Source organism: Salmo trutta, chromosome 24 (assembly GCF_901001165.1).
Source record: "Salmo trutta chromosome 24, fSalTru1.1, whole genome shotgun sequence".
In the NCBI taxonomy this organism is placed as follows: Eukaryota; Metazoa; Chordata; class Actinopteri; order Salmoniformes; family Salmonidae; genus Salmo; species Salmo trutta.
In genome coordinates, this window is record NC_042980.1 from 39,348,316 (window position 1) to 39,374,417 (window position 26,102).

A 26,102-nucleotide genomic window follows, 5' to 3' on the forward strand; every position below is an offset into this window, starting at 1 on the left:
CGGAAAGATAGGTAGGAGCAAGCCCATGTAATGCTTTGTAGGTTAGCAGTAAAACCTTGAAATCAGCCCTTGCCTTAACAGGAAGCCAGTGTAGGGAGGCTAGCACTGGAGTAATATGATCACATTTTTTGGTTCTAGTCAGGATTCTAGCAGCCGTATTTAGCACTAACTGAAGTTTGTTTAGTGCTTTATCCGGGTAGCCGGAAAGTAGAGCATTGCAGTAGTCGAGCCTAGAAGTAACAAAAGCATGGATAAATTTTTCTGCGTCATTTTTGGACAGAAAGTTTCTGATTTTTGCAATGTTACGTAGATGGAAAAAAGCTGTCCTTGAAGCAGTCTTGATATGTTCTTCAAAAGAGAGATCAGGGTCCAGAGTAACGCCGAGGTCCTTCACAGTTTTATTTGAGACGACTGTACAACCATCCAGATTAATTGTCAGATTCAACAGAAGATCTCTTTGTTTCTTGGGACCTAGGACAAGCATCTCTGTTTTGTCCGAGTTTAAAAGTAGAAAATTTGCAGCCATCCACTTCCTTATGTCTGAAACACAGGCTTCTAGCGAGGGCAATTTTGGGGCTTCACCATGTTTCATTGAAATGTACAGCTGTGTGTCGTCCGCATAGCAGTGAAATTTAACATTATGTTTTCGAATGACATCCCCAAGAGGTAAAATATATAGTGAAAACAATAGTGGTCCTAGAACGGAACCTTGAGGAACACCGAAATTTACAATTGATTTGTCAGAGGACGAACCATTCACAGAGACAAACTGATATCTTTCCGACAGATAAGATCTAAACCAGGCCAGAACTTGTCCATGTAGACCAATTTGGGTTTCCAATCTCTCCAAAAGAATGTGGTGATCGATGGTATCAAAAGCGGCACTAAGATCTAGGAGCATGAGGACAGATGCAGAGCCTCGGCTCAGTTGGTAGAGAATGGCGCTTGCAACGTCATTGGTTTGATTCCCGCTGGGGCCACCCATACCAAAAAGTGTATGCACGCCTGACTGTACATTTCTTTGGATGAAAGTGTCTGCTAAATGGCATATAGTAATAGTATAATCCTGTCCTGTCAAACCTCTCTGTTCTGTAGTGACCACTGAACTAGGAGGTTGCCCCCTAGTGGGATAGGAACATACTATTCAGTCTGAACAAGGACCATACTTTTGACCCCATGTCCCAAACCAGGAAACAAACTGGGTGAATGAATGTTGTTTCCAAGTTATTCAACCAAAGAATTGAGACATTGAACTGACGTCTGTGTCCAGTGGCTAGTCATGACTTAGATTTGCTGTTCAGAAAACGACAGGTTTGAGCAAGTCAATTGTTATGATATCTTTAATCACATTCAAAATATCCAGAGGAAATTAACCATTGCAGGATTGTTAGAAAAGGACCATTTTACAGTTTAATAGCCATTCCTTAACCGGATGTTATACATCTGCCCCTGTGAGAAGTAGGAGCTACATTCACTATTTCATTTTATATTCATTGTAGATTAGACACATTCTGCAAGGCCTCATACACGTGACCAAAACATGCTGTAATAAAGTCTGCCAGCGACTGTTGTTGATTATTGCTATATGGTTATTGCATATTGAGATAGGGATATTGTTTTTCTTCTGTAATGAGAAGTTATCAGAGTGTTGTGCACTTTGGGCCCATGTAATGTCTGGCGAACCAGGAAGCATAGGGAGAAAAATAGAGGGCTGCTAAAGAGATACTGAGGTAGGGGAACAGACGTGTTGATGGACTAACCTGCACGTGATAGGAGTGGAGGGGGGATTTAGGGGAGGGGGGTCATAAAGAGTGTAGGAATAGCTCTTTATAGGGTCAGGAGAGCTCATAACAAGCTTATAAAGAGACAGACACCACAAAGCAGACAGCTGGAGCCGTTACCTAGACTCCATTCACAGGTAAGACAATAACAGCAAAGCGTTGAATTAATTATTTGTTTTTACTCACAAAGAACAAGGCTGGTGATTTATTAGACAGTTGTGTCTTGAGTATTCAGTGTTCTAATCAGTAATTTCTCTCCCTCTCCAGATGAAGATGAAGACTCTGGTCTTACTGTTGTTGAGCCTGGCAGGTAAGGTGTCTGTCTCAGTGAGAGCTCTAGAAAGATTTCTAAGTTCTCTCCCAAAGTTCTCTTCTGTTATTTTCCTAAAGAATGATAGGCTGAAGGGTTGTACGTATAGCCTATCACATGATACAGCACCAAAATAGATATTTCAAAGATGTGTTTGACCTACTACATTTCTTCATTGGCGTAGCACACACCCCCACCGCCCCAGCAAGGCAGGGGGGCCCACAAACTTTTTAAAATCTATTTTTGGGAATGTCGGGCCCCCTAGATAGCATATGAACCCCTCATAAGCCATGATTTTTTGGGGGGGGAATGACAGGAAATGTTCCTTAAGGCTAATGGCAAAATGTGTAGAATAGCAAGAAATTATCTCAGGGATTCTTGAAAGTTGGGACAATCCTACAATTTTTTGATATATGTCATTATTTGAGCTTGAAGTTGACATTTAGGGGAATTTTATAAGGGAAAATACTTGTTTGGGAATATTCTAAATATTATACATTTCCATGTCGGGTCTATGCCTGGAAGTACCCTTGTCCGGAGCAAAGATTCTCAAATCTGGCAAAAAAATGTATATTCACTGAAAAATGATTGTATGTAGTAACTTGCAATAGCCCTCTGTGACAAATGATATTTCTCTCAAAACTTTGATCCCTAAAAGATGTGTCCGAAGATTTGGTTAATTCCATCACATTTGTCTAAAATCCTAAATGAATCAGGAATGGGCAGGGTCAGCTAAACCATAAGGACCCCTTATTCATGTCCTCATTACATGCAATGCAACAAGATCACTCATGGTCTGGAAGGTTCTATACTGCTAATAGATTTAAACTAACCATTTTGGAATCACCATGGGCACAACCATACACTATCAACTCCATCTGCCTGATAGATTAAAATAGAATATTAATTTAGGTTTTAATATGTTACATTTAATTAGGTTTTAGAGTCATAAAGCAACTTAGGAAAAACTATATTGCTACTGTGTATATCACATCGACTCTGTCAGAGTGCTGAAAGATCTGATATAATGGTTATGTTTTGATTGGGGATTTGAAAACATTTCTATATTTTTACAAATGATTGTACTCAACTTTTATACAAGTACATTATACGAGACCAAAAGATAGATATGTTTTGAGTATCTGTTGTCAAGTCCGTTTACTGATGGCTAACCCCCTTACGATCAATTTCTTTGTCAATATTCAGAAAAATATTTTCATCATTTTTCTGCAACATATGCTTAAACAACTGAAGTATTTGCTGTTCTAGTCCTAAGGGATAATGTTTTCTTTATAAATGTTATGTTCTAAATGTAGAAAAACATGTCACAATGATATGGAAATTAGCCCTGGAAAATTTCATAGCGCTATGAAACAACATAAAAAGAAGTTTAGAGATTTGTATTAATACATATTTGAATAACATACTGTTAGAATTAGACAATTAATGACTTTAAACACTTGGACAGTAATCGTTGAAATGAAATGTATTTTATGGTGTCTGATGGAGTTGATATATATCCAGTTAGTTGGGTGGTTGTTCCTTTACATGGTGTGATAGCTGATACTTTGGTCTATCAACAATATATATTTCAAATGTTGCTAATATTAAGACAAATATTGGAGATTGTCCCATCTTTCAAGAATCCCTAAGCTCTGAAACAGCAACATTTTCTCTCATCCTCATGGCAAAATGTGTAAATTAGCATTAGCATGGACCTTGCGGGCCGCGCGAAACTGTGGTACAGCTCTTCTGTTGCTTGGCCCCTCTGTGCTAGTGCGTATTGTTGTGTGCATTTTGTTTGCAATACCAGTACAGTTTACTTTAGGGGCCACTCTAGCTAATATACATTTTTGAGATATACAGTGCCTTCGGAAAGTATTTAGACCCCTTCACTTTTTCCACAGTTTGTTACGTTACAGCCGTATTCTAAAATTGATTCAAATGTTTTTTTCCTTCCTCAATCAACACACAGTACCCCATAATGACAAAGCAAAAACAGGATTTAAAATAAAATTGTGTTCTGTCTATAGATTGCTGAGGATTTGTATTTCTTTCATCAATTCTAGAATAAGGCTGTAACGTAACAAAATGTGGAAAAAGTCAAGGGGTCTGAATACTTTCCGAAGGCACTGTACAGTACTTGGGGGGCTGGATTGTGATGGTCTTACTAAAAGAAGAACTTAATAATTCATTTTCAAATCTTTTGTTTTACAAGTCTAAGACTGTGGCTGAAGTGAAAGTTAAGAGTCACTGTGACTTTGTGATCAAACCTTAATCTCTGTTTATGACTCTGTTGTCTAGGCTCACATCAGCATTACATGTACCCTTATCATTACCTGATTATCCTTCAGTTTATCTCCAGGAGGTGCTTTTATTACATTTTTTCATGTAACTTTTATTTGACTAAGCAAGTCAGTTAAGAGCAAGTTCTTATTTACAATGACGACCTACCCTGGCCAAACCCTGACAATGCTGGGCCAATTGTGCGCTGCCCTATGGGACTCCCAATCACAGCCGGGTGTGATACAGCCTGGATTCGAACCAGTGTCTTAGACCACTGCGCCACTTTATGATACAATACTGATATGCACTACTGTATACCTGGGATCAGAGTTACTCAATTCCTGAATCTCAAATCATTCCATATTTTCTACAAAGTGCATTATTTTTGTCCAGGGCCATTTAAAAAACGATGCACCGATTACACAGGTTAAAATGGGTAATGGTCAATTGAAGCACTTCTGATTTTTCTCTCTTTCTCAGTGGCTCTGGGAAGACCACATGGAGTCATGGATGAATGGATTGATGAATGGAAACCACCTTTGCACCAGAGAGAGATCTACCCAGTCCCGAGAGACCTAGAGAAACCCGCTGGCTGGAACACTGAGGCGATTGTAAAACAAACCCAGCTTAGTTCTGTGATGGAGGAGAAACCTAATGAACTGAGCCCTCTAGTGCAGGAGAAACCAGAAGAGCTGAGCCCCCTGGTGCAGGAGAATCTAGTGGAACCCAGCCTGGATTTACAGGTGATTCCAGTAAGACATGAAAAACCAGCTGAATGGATGGCAGTGGTTCAGAAGCTGGAGCTGGAGAAGAAAGTAGAGAAAGCCCAGGAGAAACCAGTAGAGAAAGCCCAGGCGAAACCAGTAGAGAAAGCCCAGGAGAAACCAGTAGAGAAAGCCCAGGCGAAACCAGTAGAGAAAGCCCAGGAGAAACCAGTAGAGAAAGCCCAGGAGAAACCAGCAGAGAAAGCCCAGGCGAAACCAGTAGAGAAAGCCCAGGAGAAACCAGTAGAGAAAGCCCAGGAGAAACCAGAAGAACTGAGCCCTCCGGGGCAGGAGAAACTAGAAGAACTGAGCCCTCCAGTGCAGGAAAAAACAGAAGCACTGAGCCCTGTTGATCAGGAGAAACCAGAAGAACTGAGCCCTGTTGAGCAGGAGAAACCACGGGAAGATGTGGCCCCTGTGGTTGAAGAGGAGTTGGGGGAGGTGGGCCCAGCAGCAGAGGAGGAGGCTCAGCCTGAGCAGGAGATGGAGGCTGAGATGGAGGAGGATCTACTGAGGATGGAAGATCCTGAGATGGGGAAACCAGAGATGGAAGAAGCAGAGATGGGATTAAATATGGAACAACCAGAGATGGAAGAACTAGAGATGGAAGGAAAAGAAACGGAAGAACCAAAAACGGAGGAACCAGAAGTACAAAGGGTAAAAATGGAACCTGAAGTAGAAATAAAGGCAGAGATGGTGCTTGCAATGGACAAGGGGCTCACCTACCAAGAGGAGGGCCCTCTTATGGAGGGTGAATATGTCATGGCTGAAGAGCCAATCATGGATTTGGAACCACTACCAGAGGACAGATTGACTGAACAGTATTGGAGAGGAGGCAGTCCTATGGATGGCAACAAGATGGCTCCAGAAATGATGTATAATTTTGATCTGGAAGAGGAGCCAATGACAGAACTGGAGCCGTTGCTAAGGGAGGGGCCTAGCCTGGAGGAAGACGATGAGTATGTCATGGCGGAACAACCAATCATGGAGCTGGAGCCTGAAACGAGGGATGTGCCTTTTGGAGAGAATCCAATCACGACAGATTACGCCTTCAAGGGGGAGGAGCCAGTGAGGGAACTGATGGAAGACATGGGGCCTATGATGGAGAGGGAGTACTTCCTGGCTGAGGAACCAATCATGGAGCTGGAACCTGAAATGAGGGAGGGGATATACACTGGGCATTATCCAATGACAGACTCAGCTGTGATGGTAGAGGAGCCAATGATGGAGTTGGAACCTCTAGAAGAGGAGAGGCGTCTTAGGGAAGAGCGTTTGCTATTGGAGGAGGGGGTTCGAGTAAGAGAGAGGCCTCTTATGGAGCAGCCAATGATGGGCGAGGACCCTATGATGGATGGAGAGGCGCGCATGTGGGTGGAACCAGAGAGGGAGAGGCGGTCTTTAAATATGGAGGAGGTGGGTCTAATGGAGAACATGGCCCAACGTGAACCTACAGGTGAGAGATTTTTATTTGTATTTATTTATTTAACCTTTATTTAACCAGGCAAGTCAGTTAAGAACAAATTACGTATTTTCAATGACGGCCTACCAAAAGGCCTCCTGCGGGGCCGGGGGCTGGGATTAAAAATGTAAATTAAAATTATAAATATAGGACAAAACACACATCACGACAAGAGAGACAACACAACACTACATAAAGAGAGACCTAAAACAACAACACAGCATGGTAGCAACACAACATAACAACAAGGTGACAACACAGCATGGTAGCAACACAACATGATAACAACATGGTAGCAACACAACATGGCAGCAGCACAAAACATGGTACAAACATTATAGGGCGCAGACAACAGCACAAAGGGCAAGAAGGTAGGGACAATAATACATCACACAAAGCAGCCACAACTGTCAGTAAGAGTGTCCATGATTGAGTCTTTAAATGAAGAGATTGAGATAAAACTGTCCAGTTTGAGTGTTTGTTGCAGCTCGTTCCAGTCGCTAGCTGCAGCAAACTGAAAAGAGGAGCGACCCAGGGATGTGTGTGCTTTAGGGACCTTTAACAGAATGTGACTGGCAGAGCGGGTGTTGTATGTGGAGGATGAGGACTGCAGTAGATATCTCAGATAGGGGGGAGTGAGGCCTAAGAGGGTTTTATAAATAAGCATCAACCAGTGAGATGTAGGGAGGTCCACATATTCCAACAATCACACACACATCTCACAGGAGGTTTGTGGCACGTTAACTGGGGAGGACGGGCTCGTGATAATGGCTGGAGCGTTATCAGTGGAAGGGTATCAAATACATCAAAGAAGTGGTTTCCATGTGTTTGATGCCATTCCATTTGCTCCGTTCCAGCCATTATTATGAGCCGTCCTGCCCTCAGCGGCCTCTGATGTGCGCACACACACACACTTACACAAACGTGTTAAATATGGAATGACGTTGCAATGCTGATTTCTACCACAGGGAGGAGCTCCTGCGGTGGTGTGGTCCTGGAGGGGAAATGTTACCAGTTCTTCAGAGGCCCAAAGACAGCTTCAGATGCTGAGGTGAGTGGGAAATAATATCTTATTTTTTCCATGTTTTAATGTTTTCTCTGTTTCTTCTCTGTTTTGTCTCTCAGTGAATCGTTCACCATCTCTAACTCAACAAACATGTCAACATTTAACCAGTGTTTTCTCTGCTCCTCCGCAGTTCTACTGCCAGGCTAACTTCACTCGTGGCCACCTGGCATCCATCACCAGTCAGACCGTCCACAGACAGGTCATGGACCTCATGCTGCAACAGATCGGAGGATACACACGCACCTGGGTTGGAGGACTACGCTACCTGGACGTGAGTGTGTGAATGTGTGTACGTGTGTGTGTGTGTGTGTGTGTGTGTGTGTGTGTGTGTGTCACTATCCTGTTTATTTGTTTACACATTATCTCCTCTACTCTGTCAGACTGGTCGCTTCATCTGGTTGGATGGTGCCCACTGGTCCTATGAGGATTGGCTGCCTGGTGAGCCCAATTACACGGCAGGGGTGGAGAACTGTCTGGAGATACTGGCACTTGGTACGTCCGACTGAAAGCTAACTAATCGTGTAATGTATTCTTGAGCATACATCCATACTGCCATTGAGAGTAAGGAAGGATAGCTATGGATAATATAATTATTGATGACTTACACAGTTGAATAAGACTTTGTTGTTCTGTTATATGGACTATTATTGATGTTTCTTTTCTGCTTTTCAGGAAATGGGAAGTTCAATGATATGCCGTGCTGGGATCTGCGAGCGTTTGTCTGCTCTCACCCTGTCTAGGAAACAGTAGGATAAAGCTGTTGAGGGGAGAACGGCTCATAATAATGGCTGGAATGGATTATAATGGATGGAATGTAATGGTGTCAAACCCATGAAAAGCATGTTTTTGATACCATTCCATTAACTCCATTCCAGCAATTATATTGAGCTGTCCTCCACCGCCCAAGAAAGACACTGATCTAAAGTCAGATTACATTCTTCACCCCAGTGTGGAAGATTTGGGGGGAAACTGATCCTAGAGCTGTACATATTAGTGCATCCTCTATCCCGAGCTCTAGGAACACAGCGGTGTCAGATTTTATGACCCTTGCACTTTGAACCTCTCAGGAGGTTTCCAGTTTGAGTCATGGGGGATTCAAGTACCTGGCTTCAGTGGTGAAAGAGATTCTTAAACATTTAACTGCATTCACACTGTAAGATATTATTTCTCAATGATAAACAATCTATTTTAGAGCCATAGGAAAGCCCTTTTTATATTTTGAAGATAGAACTATGTTCATATGTTTGTGTAAAAGTTATATAGATGACTGTAATGAATTCTATAAAGGGACATTTTTGCTAGAAACGTTCTTGGTCCTGTGTTTCAGTATTACTAACTTCTCTTTGTGTGTGCATGTTTGCTCCCTGGTCTCATATTTGAGATGACTCCATTTTTATGGCACCCAGTTATAGCTAAGCTTCAGGGTCATAGCAAAGAGCTGTCTGAGGGGCTTTGGCTCAGCACTGTTAACCCAGCAAGAAAACTGTCGTGGGTCTATGGCTCATATACAGCCCATATTAGACCCATATATGACTCACATACAGCCCACATTAGACCCATACATTAGACCCATACATTAGACCCATACATTAGAACCATACATTAGACCCATACATTAGACCCATACATTAGACTCATACATTAGAATCATACATTAGACCCATACATTAGACCCATACATTAGACCCATACATTAGACCCATACATTAGACCCATACATTAGACCCATACATTAGACCCATACATTAGACCCATACATTAGACCCATACATTAGACCCATACATTAGACCCATACATCAGGTCGTTCCACCAATTAGGTGGCTTTTGAGCAGTGGTGGAAAAAGTACCCAAAAGTCATACTGTAGTAAAAGTAATGATACCTTAACAGAAAATGACTCAAGTAAAAGTGAAAGTCACCCAGTAAAATACTACTTGATTAAAAGTCTAAAAGTATTTGGTTTTAAATATACTTAGGTATCACAAGTAAATGTAATTGCTAAGATGTACATAAGTATCAAAAGTAAATGTATAAATCATTTCCAATTCCTTATATTAAGCAAACCAGACCGCACAATTTTCTTGATTTTTTTATTTACAGATAGCCAGGGGCACACTCCAACACTCAGACATAATTTACAAACTAAGCATGTGTGTTTAGTGAGTCCGCCAGATCAGAGGCAGTAGGGATGACCAGGGATGTTCTCTTGATAAGTGCGTGAATTGGACCATTTTCCTGTCCTACTAAGCATTCAAAATGTAATGAGTACTTTTGTGTGGCAGGGAAAATGTATGGAGTAAAAAGTACATAATTATCTTTAGGAATGTAGTGAAGTAAAAGTTAAAGTTAAAAATACTTATTTCCCTCATTAAAATGCAAATCAAATTCTGGATTTTTTTTGTTGTTATTTTGTCTCTCACTGTTCAAATAAACCTACCATTAAAATTATAGACTGATCATTTCTTTGTCAGTGGGCAAACGTACAAAATCATCAGGGGATCAAATACTTTTTTCCCTCACTGTAGTAGATGCCTATTAAGTGCCAAATAAATGTACAGGGTTGACCGTAACTAAACAGGGTTGACCGTAACAGGGTTGACCGTAACAGGGTTGACTGTAAACAGGGTTGACCGTAACAGGGTTGACCGTAACAGGGTTGACCGTAACAGGGTTGACCGTAACAGGGTTGACCGTAACAGGGTTGACGACTTCATTTTAAATCATCCATAAATCCCCTTGTGACAGGGGGAATGGAAGGAAGCTTGTTGTGCGCAACAGAGAGTGGCAATTGAATGCAAAATGTAATTGTTAAAACATTTCTAGCCTGTCTATCTCTGGGTAACAAGGTTGATGTGTTATGTACGTCCCGCTCAGTTTTCCGCCACAAACACCAGAATATTTCCAAAAAGAGTAGAACCATCTATGCACTACTGTAAAGGCTGCTACGCACTTTACACAAATTACACAAACGCAGCGAATGAGCGTTGCTTTTTACTAGTTCTACCTACTTTTGTACTTCTCAAATATTTGAATAGACGATTCTGTATATGACGCTCTGTAGCTCGGTTTACTAGGGTATGTAGGGCCCCGTTTATACCTGGTGCTAACATGGGTCCTTTCTCCTGACCTTATCTACATTCTGATTGTGCACACATTTCCAGAAATGTGTCTACAAATGGTATAAAAATGTGTCTTTTATCCGTCCACTGCGTGTCATATGCGTCGTAAGGGACAGACCAAGGCGCAGCGGGTATAGTGCTCATCTTTTCTTTATTTTAAAGAGAACACTCAAACAAAATAAACAAAACGACGAAACAGTTCCATAAGGCACACAGGCTATACAGGAAACAACCACCCACAAAAACACAGGAAAAACAAGCTGCCTAAGTATGGCTTCCAATCAGAGACAACAAAAGACACCTACCTCTGATTGGAAACCATACTCGGCCACACATACAAAACGAACATAGAAAATGACAACTAGAACAAATCCCCTCTAAATAAACCAACCCCAAAACACACAAAAACAACACCCCCTGCCACGCCCTGAACCTACTACAATGACAAATTACCCCTTAACTGGTCAGGACGTGACACTGCGTCTGCATTGTGAACAGATTTCCTGGTCCCTTACTTTATGCAAATTATTTCAGAGCTATTCTTTGAAAATAATATTTATTTATTTATTGTAAGACACATATTGATGGAATCAGTTAATGGTGCAACCTGTAAATGATTTTAGAGGGTGGAATAATGATGATTTAAGTTGTTTCTTTGTCCAGCTCTGTCTACACTTGCACACTGTGTTAACTAACCTCCAAACAAGCTTCAATTCCATAGAACACTCCTTCCGTGGCCTCCAACTGCTCTTAAATCAAGTAAAACCAAATGCATGCTTTTCAACCATTCGCTGCCCACACCCGCCTGACTAGCATCACTACCCTGGACGGTTCTGACCTAGAATATGTGGACCCCTACAAATACCTAGGTGTCTGGCTAGACTGTAAACTCTCCTCCTCAGCTCACTGATCACGATAACAACACCCACCCGTAGCACGCGCTCCAGCGGGTATATCTCACTGGTCATCCCCAAAGCCAACACCTCCTTTGGCCGCCTTTCCTTCCAGTTCTCTGCTGCCAGTGACTGGAAGGAATTGCAAAAATCGCTGAAGCTGGAGACTTCTATTTCCCTCACTAACTTTAAACATCAGCTATCTGAGCAGCTAACCGATCGCGGCAGCTGTACATAGTCCATCTGTAAATAGCCCACCCAATCTACCTACCTCATCCCCATACTGTTTTTATTTACTTTTCTGCTCTTTTGCACACCAGTATCTCTACTTGCACATCATCATCTGCTCATTTATCACTCCAATGTTAATCTGCTAAATTGTAGTTACTTCGCTACTATGGCCTATTTATTGCCTACCTCCTCACGCAATTTGCACACACTGTATATAGACTTTCTTTTTTTCTATTGTGTTATTGACTGTACGCTTGATTATTCCATGTGTAACTCTGTGTTGTTGTATGTGTCGAACTGCTTTGCTCTATCTTGGCCAGGTTGCAGTTGTAAATGAGAACTTGTTGTCAACTAGCCTACCTGGTTAAATAAAGGTGAAATAACTGAAGGAAAAAAAAGATATCCAGACACACTGTGTGTCTGACTACCTCTGGAAGTGGGCAGGAAGATCTGATCACAGTCAGATCCCTTTCTGTCTTTTGATTGTCTACACCTGTCTAAAAATGTGGACCCAATCAGAATGTGGACAGGATCGGGACAAAGGACGTACGTTAGAACCAATAATAAACGCACCCTAAGTTGCTCTGGTTAAGGGACAGTTCGAATTTGACTTCGGTGAAGGGGGAGGGTTGTCAATCATATTTTCTTTGCTTTGGGGAGGGTTGTGTGTTTTTTCCCTGCTTTACATTCACTCTTCAGCAGGTTTGACTAAATCATTTCTTCCATCCTAGCCAAAGTTCCTCATCTACGTGCAAGCTCCTCCCCAATATCAAGGTGTTTTGGAAACTTCCCTCATGCACACTATGCTTTTCCACACGGTAACTCTACCATAGGTCAGTATCGTGTACCAGTCTAACTGTCTATGCTGCCTTCTATCCACCATTCATAGTGACAATAGTGGTAGGTTGATCGTTTGTCCAGATCTGCAATATGCTAACTAGCAATGACGCCACACATTACATCCTTTCAAAGCTGCACCAATTTTCAATATAAGCGGAGAGGCCAGGTGCGTCATTGCGCATTAAACATGCAACTCAAAAAGCTCACCTAACGATCTTGTTTAGGAACAATACAATTATCCTTCCTAGCCTAGCCTACAACACCACAATACAATTAATAATTGCATTATTGTTTTCAAGTGAGTAAAAAAATGCTACTCTAGGCTGTAAACTGCAGTGAAAATGTCATTTGAATAACAGAGCAAAAGAGCCCTGTGATTTGAATATTTCATTCCATTTGGATCAGATGTGGGTCTACTTTCGATGTGCTGTCTGTTGTGGATCATAATTCTCCCAAATCGTCCTATAATAATGTGGCCACACATGCTCCCAGCAGACCCAGTTATTCAGGAAAGCTTCAACAGCACAATTGATCTTTTAAAATCTATTACCTTTTATGTGTGGCATAAAAACAACCAGTCACAATGTTTTAATCTAATTACGCTGCTTCAAAAGTCTCCTGTAGGCTACCTCTGCTGGCAGTGGCGGTTCTAGCTCTCTGGGCGAACCCCCCCTTCAAATAAAAAGCACCATTCTGCACTTGCTGTAATTTTTATTCAGACATTTGGAACACAAATAAGTAACCATAACATTTAAAACTATATAAATATATATACAAAAATAAGACTCATAAATATAGACTCATAAATAAACTCAAAAATATAAATAATATACTCATAAATAAGAAGTAACAAAGACAACTTTAAGCACCAGCTGTCAGAGCAGCTCACAGATCACTGCACCTGTACATAGCCCATCTGTAAATAGCCCATCCAACTACCTCATCCCCACACTGTTATTATTATATATTTTTTGAACATCTATCTGTCTCCTGATGTACTGGCCTGTCTCCTGGTAGCGCCTCCATGCTCTGGACACTACGCTGACAGACACAGCAAACCTTCTTGCCACAGCTCGCATTGATGTGCCATCCTGGATGAGCTGCACTACCTGAGCCACTTGTGTGGGTTGTAGACTCCGTCTCATGCTGCCACTATAGTGAAAGCACCGCCAGCATTCAAAAGTGACCAAAACATCAGCCAGGAAGCATAGGAACTGAGAAGTGGTCTGTGGTCCCCACCTGCAGAACCACTCCTTTATTGGGGGTGTCTTGCTAATTGCCTATAATTTCCACCTGTTGTCTATTCCATTTGCACAACAGCATGTGAAAATTATTGTCAATCAGTGTTGCTTCCTAAGTGGACAGTTTGATTTCACAGAAGTGTGATTGACTTGGAGTTACATTGTGTTGTTTAAGTGTTCCCTTTCTTTTTTGAGCAGTGTATATATATATATATATAAAAAAAATGAACACCTATGTGAGAATGCTGTTCATTGACTACAGCTCAGAGTTCAACACCATAGTGCCCACGAAGCTCATCACTAAGCTAAGGACCCTGGGACTAAACACCTCCCTCTGCAACTGGATCCTGGACTTCCTCACGGGCCGTCCCCAGGTGTAAGGGTACGCAACAACACTTCTGCCACCTTGATCCTCAACACTGGGGCCCCTCAGGGGTGTGTGCTTAGTCCCCTCCTGTACTCCCTGTTCACCCACAACTGCGTGGCCAAAGACGACTTCAACCCCATCATTAAGTTTGCTGACAACACAACAGTGGTAGGCCTGATCACCGACAACGACGAGACAGCCTATAGGGAGGAGGGCAGATACCTGGCAGTGTGGTGCCACGACAACAATCTCTCCCTCAATGTGAGCAAGACAAAGGAGCTGATCGTGAACTACAGGAAAAGGCGGGCCGAACAGGCCCCCATTAACATTGACGGGGTGGAGCAGGTCGAGAGTTTCAAGTTCCTTGGTGTCTACATCACCTACGAACTACAATGGTCCAAACACACCGAGACAGTCGTGAAGAGGGCATGACAACACCTTTTCCCCCTCAGGAGACTGAAAAGATTTGGCATGGGTCCCCAGATCTTCAAAAAGTTCTGCACCTGCACCATCGAGAGCATCCTGACCGGTTCCATCACCGCCTGGTATGGCAACTGCTCTGCATCTGACAATAAGGCGCTACAAAGGGCAGTGCGTACCCATCACTGGGGCCAAGCTTCCTGTCATCCAGGAACTATACATACACTCCGGTACCGCTACTGCATGGCAAGCGGTACCGGAGCGCCAAGTCTAGGACCAAAAGGCTCCTTAACAGCTTCTACCTCCAAGCCATAAGACTGCTGAACAACTAATCAAATGGCCACCCGGACTATTTACATTGACGACCCCCCCCCCCCCCCCCCTTTGTTTTTACACTGCTGCTACTTGCTGTTTATTATCTATGCATTGTCACTTTACCCCTACCTACATGTACAAATTACCTCGACTAACCTGTACCGCCGCACATTGACTCACAACCGGTTGAAGTTGAAGTGGGAAGTTTACATACACTTATGTTGGAGTCATTAAAACTCGTTTTTCAACCACTCCACAAATTTCTTGTTAACAAACTATAGTTTTGGCAAGTTGGTTAGGACATCTACTTTAAGCATGACACAAGTAATTTTTCCAACAATTGTTTACAGACAGATTATTTCACTGTGTCACAATTCCAGTGGGTCAGAAGTTTACATACACTAAGTTGACTGTGCCTTTAAGCAGCTTGGAAAATTCCAGAAAATGATGTCATGGCTTTACAAGCTTCTGATAGGCTAATTGACATAATTTGAGTCAATTGGAGGTGTACCTGTGGATGTATTTCAAGGTCTACCCTCAAACTCAGTGCCTCTTTGCTTGACATTATGGGAAAATCAAAAGAAATCAACCAAGACCTCAGATTTTTTTTGTAGACATCCACAAGTCTGGTTCATCCTTGGGAGCAATTTCCAAACGCCTGAAGGTACCACGTTCATCTGAACAAACAATAGTACGCAAGTATAAACACCATGGGACCACGCAGCCGTTATACCGCTCAGGAAGGAGACGCATTCTGTCTCCTAGAAATGAACATACTTTGGTGTGAAAAGTGAAAAATCAATCCCAGAACAACAGCAAAGGACCTTGTGAAGATGCTGGAGGAAACAGGTACAAAAGTATCTATATCCACAGTAAAAAGAGTCCTATATCGACATAACCTTAAAGGCCACTCAGCAAGGAAGAAGCCACTGCCCCAAAACCGCAAAAAAAAAGGCAGACTACGGTTTGCAACTGCACATGGGGACAAAGATCGTACTTTTTGGAGTAATGTCCTCTGGTCTGATGAAACAAAAATATAACTCTTTGGCCATAATGACCATCGTTATGTTTGGAGGAAAAAGGGGGAGGCTTGCAAGCCGAAAAACACCACCCCAACCGTGAAGCACAGGGGTGGCAGCATCATTTTGTGGGGGTGCTTTGCTGCAGGAGCGACTGGTGCACTTCACAAAATAGATGGCATCATGAGGGAGGAAAATTATGTGGATATATTGAAGCAACATCTCAAGACATCAGTCAGGAAGTTAAAGCTTGGTCACAAATGGGTCTTCCAAATGGACATTGACCCCAAGCATACTCCCAAAGTTGTGTCAAAATGGCTTAAGGACAACAAAGTCAATGTATTGGAGTGGCCATCACAAAGCCCTGACCTCAATCCTATAGAAAATGTGTGGGCAGAACTGAAAAAGCGTGTGCGAGCAAGGAGGCCTACAAACCTGACTCAGTTACACCAGCTCTGTCAGGACCAATGGGCCAAAATTCACCCAACCTATTGTGGGAAGCTTGTGGAAGGCTACCTGAAACGTTTGACCCAAGTTAAACAATTTAAAGGCGATGCTACCAAATACTAATTGAGTATATGTAAACTTCTGACCCACTGGGAATGTGATGAAAGAAATAAAAGCTGAAATAAATCATTCTCTCTACTATTATTCTGACATTTCACATTCTTAAAATAAAGTGGTGATCCTAACTGACCTAAGACAGGGAATTTTTACTAGGATTAAATGTCAGGAATTGTGAAAAACTGAGTTTAAATGTATTTGGCTAAGATGTATGTAAACTTCCGACTTCAACTGTATATAGCCCCGTTATTATTTTTGTATTACTTTTTTGTTTTTATTTTTCACTTTAATTTATTTAGTAAATATTTTCTTAAGACCGCATTGTCAGTTAAGGGCTTGTAAGTAAGCATTTCACATATTGTTTGTGATGATCACACTTCTCCAGCATGCCAGTGGCCATCAAAGGTGAGCATTTTTCCCACCGAAGTCAGTTCCAACACCGAAGTCCAGTCAGGTCAAGACCCTGGTGAGAATGACAAGCACGCAGATATGCTTCCCTGAGACGATTTATGATAGTTTGTGTCAGAGTTCTTCGGTCGCGCAAACCCACAGTTTCATCAGCTGTCTGGGTGGCTGGTCTCAGATGATCCCACAGTTTCATCAACTGTCCAGGAGGCTGGTCTCAGATGATCCCACAGTTTCATCAGCTGTCCAGGTGGCTGGTCTCAGATGATCCCACAGTTTCATCAGCTGTGCAGGTGGCTGGTCTCAGATGATCCCACAGTTTCATCAGCTGTCCAGGTGGCTGGTCTCAGATGATCCCACAGTTTCATCAACTGTCCAGGTGGCTGGTCTCAGATGATCCCACAGTTTCATCAGCTGTCCAGGAGGCTGGTCTCAGATGATCCCACAAGTGAAGAAGCCGGCTGTAGAGGGCACATCAACCGATTATTTTTACCTAGTTAGCTCAGGGAATCGAACCAGCGACCTTTTGTTTACTGGCCCTAGAGAGGAACCAGGCTCTGAGGCTTGGCCGGTCCTCTTCTGACTGTGCCAGTGGAGACTATAAGACTAAATGGTAGGGGTGTGCTATACATTTTAAATAGTGCCTTAATTAAGTGTACAAGCATGTAAAGTATGATGTGTGCCGACATGGCCGTACACGTGTTCGTATGCGTAAATTTACAGTTGATAGTCGGATTCGATGATACTCTTGATCGGGGAAAAAACGGAAGTGTTTTAATATACCTAAATAGATGTCAAATAACTCCCTGCACATTGTCACTGCATAAAAACCTGCAGATTAGGAGCAGCGCGCGGATGGATGTGTTTGTGTGTCTGTCCTCAACTGCAGGGGACAGCCAAGTTTGCTGTCACTCACTCAGTCAAATCAAAAATCAAATCAAATCTAATTTTATCTGTCACATGCACCGAATACAACAGGTGTATTTCAGAGTCATTGTGGGTTTTGGAGGAGAGAAGGCTGCCGAGGTATGGGAAGTGTTCCACATTTTCAAGGGTGTTATTGTCAACCTGTATTGTGGGCGGAGTAGGGGGCTTGTTGAAGGATTTGAGGCTTCTTTAAATTCAGGGCTAGACCCAGGAGCCTCTATGCCTTGGCAAAGGCATCCAGGACACACTGGAGGTCTGCTTCGGTGTGTGCTGCAATGGCATTGTTGTCAGGATACTGAAGCTCCATGATGGTGATGGTGAAGACTGTTTTGACCTTGAACCTGTTGAGGTTGTACAGCCTGCCATTTGTTCAGCACATGATTTTAATTCCCTGTGGCAGGTCTTGGCCAATGTGGTGGAGGATGGCAGCAATGAAGACAGCAAACAGGGTAGGCGCGATGATACAGCTCTGTTTGACCCATGTCTCCCCAGTGAAGGGCTTTGACTCAGAGCCGCTACTGCTTAGCACTATGGCAGATACGTCATCACGCAGAAGCCTCAGTCTAACACACACACGTCTCTGAAAATGTGGACTTTACTTGGCTCCATGTGAGTGGGATCAAAGAGGGAGTTTCACTTTAGGCAGTATATCTTTCGCTCTCTCTATGTCTGTCGGTCTGTCACTATCATACTAGCTTAGTCTTTCTGACTTTCTGCCTCTCTCTCTCTCTCTCTATTATAGCTCAGTGATTTTGGGGGCGTGTTTGAAGGAATGCTGCCCAGGTATAAACAGGATGCAGTAGGACAGTCACAAAGACAGAGAGAGACAGAGACAGAGACAACCACCTCATACAGGTCTGTATCACATACAACATCCTCCCGTTGATTCTGTTCATTTCCATGGAACTTTATTAATCTCTCTGGAGCATGAGTCTGCAAGCCCCCGTAAACATCCATATGTGGGTATTTATGTGTTTGCATCAGTGTCTTCTGCTGCTTTCTGACTGTAGCACCAGTGTTACACTAGTGTATACATACCCTTATGTTGTGTTTCCATAGCTAGGGCTGACAGTGAGGACTTGTGAAGAGCAGAATCAACAACTTCTGCATAATCAGAACAGTTGCTTTGTGAGAAGGTATTGAAGTTTATGGTTAACAATTGTTATGTAAATACCAGCTGAAAAGTACCAGTGGCCTGGCTTTATCCCCAAGTGAGAGCTGGTCCGCCGGAGCCATGGCCCAGAGAGACAGGGGTGCCGGCCCGCTTAGATGGAAACAGAAAAGTCCTAGCCTTTGGGGTAAAACACTGGGGTAAATCCTGTATGGAAATGCATAATTTGAGTCTGTAAAAGCCTTGGTACTAATGCTGCTCCATTTCTGATACTAACACCATCTTAGCTAACAATGTTTGATGTGAAGTCTGGTGATTGTGTGTGGAGAAGAGAAACTAAGCGTATGGAACTGAGGAAGTTCGGTGATGTGGGTCCTAAGCTATGGCAGGTATTTCCCTCCAGAGTCCGACTGGTCTGCTGATGGTTGGTTATAAATAAGTATTTCTCTGGGCCCGAACCCAGACAATCAGACCCAGGGGAGATAAGGGAAAAGAGCCCAGTTCATCATAGCCCAGTCTAAGCTTCCTTGGCTGGATTTACACACATGTAACATGTAGCCTAACCAATACAGTATTTACACACATGTACGGATGGACGCACACACAAGGTCAACTAAAGTTGTCTAATGTCGACAGTGTTCTGTGGCGATGGAGAGCCCCTCTACAGTCAAACAGCCAGACCAAGAGGATCCCAAGAAGGAGAGGACAGATGGAGAACCGGGTGAGAACAAGGAAGAAGAAGAGAGACCACAGGTGATGGAAAATGGAACACAAGATGAACGCAAGCAGCGGTTTCCTAACCCTAACCGTAAGGAATGGTGAATGTGTTCTAGTGGTCACGGTCAATTATATTAGCAGTCCAGTGTGGTTGTGTTGTGGTTCTGATGCTGTTGTGTGTAACAGTCCATCTTAGTTATGCTGTGACCGTGTGGAGTAGTGGTTATTAACAGTTGGCTGTCCAGTGTGGTGTGTAGTGTACCTGGTTGTGTTGTGGTCCTGTCTTCTACAGTGGTGTCTGACTGTAAGCAGATGGCCATTGAGTCCAGTGTTTCCTACACCCTGGGGAAGGAGTTTTTCCTTATTGCTGGTCATGAAATCTGCATCAGAGAGTCTCTGGACTCCTATGGCGCCCTTGTCTGGCCAGGGGTGAGTTCAAAAGACACTCAGTAACATGATGATTGAACTTAAAGGAAATGCAGCAGGGGGTGCAGAGAAGTATTTCTGTCTGTAATAAAGCCCGGCTCCCCGTGGGTCCTGGCTCCCCGTGGGTCGGCCTAACTCCCAAGTGGGTGGGCCTATGCCTTCCTAGACCCACCCATGACTGTGCCCCTGCCCAGTCATCTGAAATCCATAGATTAGGGCCTAATTTATTTATTTCAATTGACTGATTTCCTTATATCAGTGGTTCCCAAACTTTTTATAGTCCCGTACCCCTTCAAACATTCAACCTCCAGCTGCGTACCACCTCTAGCACCAGGGTCAGCACACTCTCAAATGTTGAAACTGAGCGCAGCTCTATCCAGAAATCTGGCAGTGGCTTCTGATTAAATTCCATTTTCACAGAACCGCTTGTTGCATTTTCGATGAGGCTCTCTTGTTCAGATATCGGTAAGTGGACTGGAGGCAGGGCATGAAAGGGATAACGAATCCAGTTGTTTGTGTCATCCGTTTCTGGAAAGTACATACGTAATTGCACACCCAACTCACTGAGGTGCTTCACTATATCACATTTGACATTGTCTGTAAGCTTGAGTTCATTTGCACACAAAAATCATACAATGATGGAAAGACCTGTGTGGTGTCCTTGTTAATACAGAAAGAGAAGAGCTCCAACTTCTTATTCATAGCCTCAATTTTGTCCCGCACATTGAATATAGTTGCGGAGAGTCTCTGTAATCCTAGATTCAGATCATTCAGGCGAGAAAAAACATCACCCAGATAGGCCAGTCGTGTGAGAAACTCATCATCATGCAAGCGGTCAGACAAGTGAAAATAATTGTCTAAGAAAACTTTAAGCTCGTCTCTCATTTAAAAAAAACATCAATACTTTGCCCCTTGATAACCAGCTCACTTCTGTATGTTGTAAAAGCGCTACATGATCGCTGCCCATATCATTGCATAATGCAGAAAATACACGAGAGTTCAGGGGCCTTGCTTTAACAACATTAACCATTTTCACTATAGTGTTCAAAACATATTTCAAGCTGTCAGGCATTCCCTTGGCAGCAAGAGCCTCTCAGTGGATGCTGCAGTGGACCCAAGTGGCGTCGGGAGAAACTGCTTGCACGCACGTTACCACTCCACTATGTCTCCCTGTCATGGCTTTTGCACCATCAGTACAGATACCAACACAACTTGACCACCAAAGTCCATTTGATGTCACAAAGATGTCCAGTAGTTTAAAAATATCCTCTCATGTTGTCCTTGTTTCCAGTGGTATGTAGAAGAGGATGTCTTTCTTAAATTGACCCCCCATAAACGTAACAGACATATACCAGGAGCTGTGCCAGGCCCGCCACGTCTGTTGACTCATCCAGCTGTTACGCATAGAATTCACTGGCTTGTATGTGAAGCAATAATTGTTTCAAAACATCTCCTGCCATGTCACTGACGTGTCGTGAAACAGTGTTGTTTGATGAAGGCATTGTCTGTATAGTTTTTTTGGGGCCTTTTCCCCCAGCATTGTCCCAGCCATATCCTAGGCAGCAGGAAGAATTAAGTCCTCCACAATAGTATGGGGCTTGCCTGTCCTAGCCACTCGGTAGCTCACCATATAAGATGCTTCTAGCCCCTTCTTATTAATGGTATCTGTTGCTTTTATACATGTCTTACTACTCAAAAGTCACCTTTATTCTCGATCAAAAAACTCCTGTGGCTTATTTTTCAAATTGTCATGTTTCTAAATGTCTGCGCGAGAGTGAAAGTTTCCCGCGAGAGAGTAATGGTTAATGTGATTTGATTTTAATTATTTGACTAGGCTACCTGTATTTGACATTGTGTTGTTATTTCTTACTACATTTGCACACACTGTATATAGATTTTTCTATTGTGTTATTGGCTGTACGTTTGTTTATCCCATGTGTAGCTGTGTTGTTTTTGTCGTCGCACTGCTTTGCTTTATCTTGGCCAGGTCACAGTTGTAAACTTGTTCTCAACTGGCCTACCTGGTTAAATAAAGGTGAAATAAAAAATAAACATTTTTGCTGAACACTAGACGGTTTAATTTTCTTTTTGGCAGTGAAACGAGGCTACTCAGGCGAGAAAAAATACTCACCCAGATGTATAGCCCCATTGGAAAATATAAATGCGCTGTTTGAAAATGTGAAGAAAAAATATATATATATACACACAGTGGGGCAAAAAAGTATTTAGTCAGCCACCAATTGTGCAAGTTCTCCCACTTAAAAAGATGAGAGAGGCCTGTAATTTTCATCATAGGTACACTTCAACTATGACAGACAAAATGAGAAAAAAAATCCAGAAAATCACATTGTAGGATTTTGAATGAATTTATTTGCAAATTATGGTGGAAAATAAGTATTTGGTCAATAACAAAAGTTTATCTCAATACTTTGTTATATACCCTTTGTTGGCAATGACACAGGTCAAACGTTTTCTGTAAGTCTTCACAAGGTTTTCACACACTGTTGCTGGTATTTTGGCCCATTCCTAAATGCAGATCTCCTCTAGAGCAGTGATGTTTTGGGGCTGTTGCTGGGCAACACTTGACTTTCAACTCCCTCCAAAGATTTTCTATGGGGTTGAGATCTGGAGACTGGCTAGGCCACTCCAGGACCTTGAAATGCTTCTTACGAAGCCACTCCTTCGTTGTCCGGGCGGTGTGTTTGGGATCATTGTCATGCTGAAAGACCCAGCCATGTTTCATCTTCAATGCCCTTGCTGATGGAAAGAGGTTTTCACTCAAAATCTCACGATACATGGCCCCATTCATTCTTTCCTTCACACGGATCAGTCGTCCTGGTCCCTTTGCAGAAAAACAGCCCCAAAGCATGATGTTTCCACCCCCATGCTTCACAGTAAGTATGGTGTTCTTTGGATGCAACTCAGCATTCTTTGTCCTCCAAACACGACGAGTTGAGTTTTTACCAAAAAGTTATATTTTGGTTTCATCTGACCATATGACATTCTCCCAATCCTCTTCTGGATCATCCAAATGCTCTCTAGCAAACTTCAGACGGGCCTGGACATGTACTGGCTTAAGCAGGGGGACACGTCTGGCACTGCAGGATGAGAGTCCCTGGCGGCGTAGTGTGTTACTGATGGTAGGCTTTGTTACTTTGGTCCCAGCTCTCTGCAGGTCATTCACTAGGTCCCCCCGTGTGCTTCTGGGATTTTTGCTCACCGTTCTTGTGATCATTTTGACCCCACGGGGTGAGATCTTGCGTGGAGCCCCAGATCGAGGGAGATTATCAGTGGTCTTGTATGTCTTCCATTTCCTAATAATTGCTCCCACAGTTGATTTATTCAAACCAAGCTGCTTACCTATTGCAGATTCAGTCTTCCCAGCCTGGTGCAGGTCTACAATTTTGTTTCTGGTGTCCTTTGACAGCTCTTTGGTCTTGGCCATAGTGGAGTTTGGAGTGTGACTGAGGTTGTGGACAGGTGTCTTTTATACTGATAATAAGTTCAAACAGGTGCCAGTAATACAGGTAACGAGTGGAGGACAGAGGAGCCTCTTAAAGAAGAAGTTACAGGTCTGTGAGAGCCAGAAATCTTGCTTGTTTGTAGGTGACCAAATACTTATTTTCCACCATAATTTGCAAATAAATTCATAAAAGATCCTACAAAATGTGATTTTCTGGATTTTGAGGCCTCTCTCATCTTTTTAAGTGGGAGAACTTGCACAATTGGTGGCTGACTAAATACTTTTTTGCCCCACTGTATATATATATATTTATATTTATTTTTTGAATCAGATTTTTATTTGGCGTACCCATGACGGCATTGCGCGTACGTACCCCAGTTTGGGAATCCTGACTTATATGAACGAACTCAGTAAAATCTTTGACACTTGCGTTTATATATTTGTTCAGTATATTTCTCAAGCAACAATTTAGCTAGGACTGTCTGGGAGTGGTCTTCATGGGGAGTGGAAGCTGTTATTGGCAGAGAGGTTAGGCACTCTGTTGGTCTATTAACCAATTTATTGCATGGTGATGTCACCATGGAAAGCAGAAACTCCCACGTAGATTGTATTTTCAATCAGCACACATTTAAAGTGTTAGTTTCATCAGCTGTTGTGCGATATGATATAAAACACAGCAAAAACAGAACATTGACTGCACTGGGCCTTTAATTCATATTGACTGATCATGGTTGCTGGCAGTGATGATGATAATAATGCGGTTGCTGCTGGTGATGACGAGGATGTGTTTGTGCGTGTGTATGGGTAGGCGGTGGCTCTGAGTCAGTTCCTGGAGAATAACCGGCAGCAGGTGAATTTCCTGGATAAAGCAGTACTGGAGATTGGAGCAGGGACAGGCTTACTGTCTATTGTGGCTAGTCTACTGGGTGAGTCTGTCCATCTGTCTCTTTTTCAGTCTGGCTAACTGTATAATGGCCACTGGCCAGTCTACTAGATGAGTCTGTCAGTTGGTGATATGGTTTGACAGACTGATTAAATTTCCCTAACTGACTGTTCCCCTTGTGTCCTGTTTTCCAGGTGCCTGGGTAACAGCCACCGACCTGCCCGAAATCATTCCCAACCTGACCTTTAACCTCTCTCGGAACTCCAAGGGCCGCTGCCGCTACACGCCCCAGGTGACTGCCCTCACCTGGGGTCACGACCTTGAGAAAGACTTCCCCAGCACTTCCTGTCACTATGACTACGTGCTGGCAGCCGATGTAGTGTATCACCACAACTACCTGGAGGAGTTGCTGGCGACCATGCACCACTTCTGCAAACCAGGAAGTGGCACCACGCTGATGTGGGCCAATAAGGTGAGGTTCCAGTCAGACCTGAAGTTCACAGAGAGATTTAAGAGTTGTTTTGATACAACACTGATGACAGAGCTAAAGGAGGGAGACGTGATAATCTACAAGGCCACGGCACGAGAGTGAAGAGAGGAGAGGGGATAGAATGGAGAGACCAGGGAGTAGAGGAGACTCAGTGGAAAAGTGTTGAGAAAGAGAAAGAAGAGAAATTGTTCTCCGCTGTGGATGAATGAAACAGGAGCTCACTACAGACTGCCTGGAGCCCATTGTGTGGGTACATTCACCTCACCAACACACACTATTATTAGACACACAACAAAAGCAGATTCTGGGTTTCAAGGACATTGCTGTGAGCTACATTATATTTACAACCCATGTCCTGCAAAAAAACACAGAAACCAAAATGAATCTAAACCATGTAACTTTTCAAAATGCAATTTTATCTACCAATGTTTTTTCATACATTTGATACATTGACAAATGTTTTGTAAATAAATTTGATTTGCACTACAGTGTGAAAAATGTGTTCATTTCTCGCTACTTACGCATAGTCTGCATTGGCATCAACACAGATATTCTGAAAGTTACTATATAGACATCTACTAGAGACAGTATCACCTGCATTTACGATAATGGTAAACAAACCCTTTTCCACTATACATGAAAACAGACTAGTTCAAGAAGGTAAACTCTTACACTGAGCATACAAAACATTAACAACTGCTCTTTCCAAAGTTAGAATCCACTTCAAATCAGTGTAGATGAAGGGGGGAGATGGGTTAAAGAAGGATTTTTAAGCCTAGAGACAACTGAGACATGGATTGTGTATGGGTGCCATTCAGATGGTGAATGGGCAAGACAAAACATGTAAGTGCCTTTGAACAGGGTATGGTAGTAGGTGCCAGGCGCACAAGTTTGTGTCAAGAACTGCAACGCTGTTGGGTTTTTTACACTCAACAGTTTCCCGTATGTAACAAGAATGGTCCTCCCACCCAAAGGACATCCAGCCAACTTGACACAAATGTGGGAA

General features: G+C 42.8%; 2 protein-coding genes across 2 annotated transcripts; both read left to right on the forward strand.

The window, feature by feature from the left end:
- The first annotated feature begins 1,803 nt into the window (after positions 1–1,803).
- Positions 1,804–9,442, forward strand: LOC115161275 (fibrous sheath CABYR-binding protein). Its single transcript, XM_029712112.1, has 7 exons — positions 1,804–1,918; positions 2,049–2,091; positions 4,858–6,594; positions 7,569–7,651; positions 7,797–7,937; positions 8,047–8,158; positions 8,339–9,442. Exons 2-7 carry the CDS (start codon positions 2,049–2,051, stop codon positions 8,404–8,406), a joined length of 2,184 nt encoding a protein of 727 aa, XP_029567972.1. The 5' UTR covers positions 1,804–1,918; the 3' UTR covers positions 8,407–9,442.
- Positions 9,443–18,404: 8,962 nt separating this feature from the next.
- LOC115161276 (protein-lysine methyltransferase METTL21C-like) lies at positions 18,405–25,588 on the forward strand. The gene is made up of 6 exons (XM_029712113.1): positions 18,405–18,455; positions 18,749–18,861; positions 19,754–19,925; positions 20,127–20,263; positions 24,532–24,649; positions 24,801–25,588. The coding sequence occupies exons 3-6, from the start codon at positions 19,766–19,768 to the stop codon at positions 25,196–25,198; spliced, it is 813 nt and encodes a 270-aa protein (XP_029567973.1). The 5' UTR covers positions 18,405–18,455; positions 18,749–18,861; positions 19,754–19,765; the 3' UTR covers positions 25,199–25,588.
- Positions 25,589–26,102: the final 514 nt, after the last annotated feature.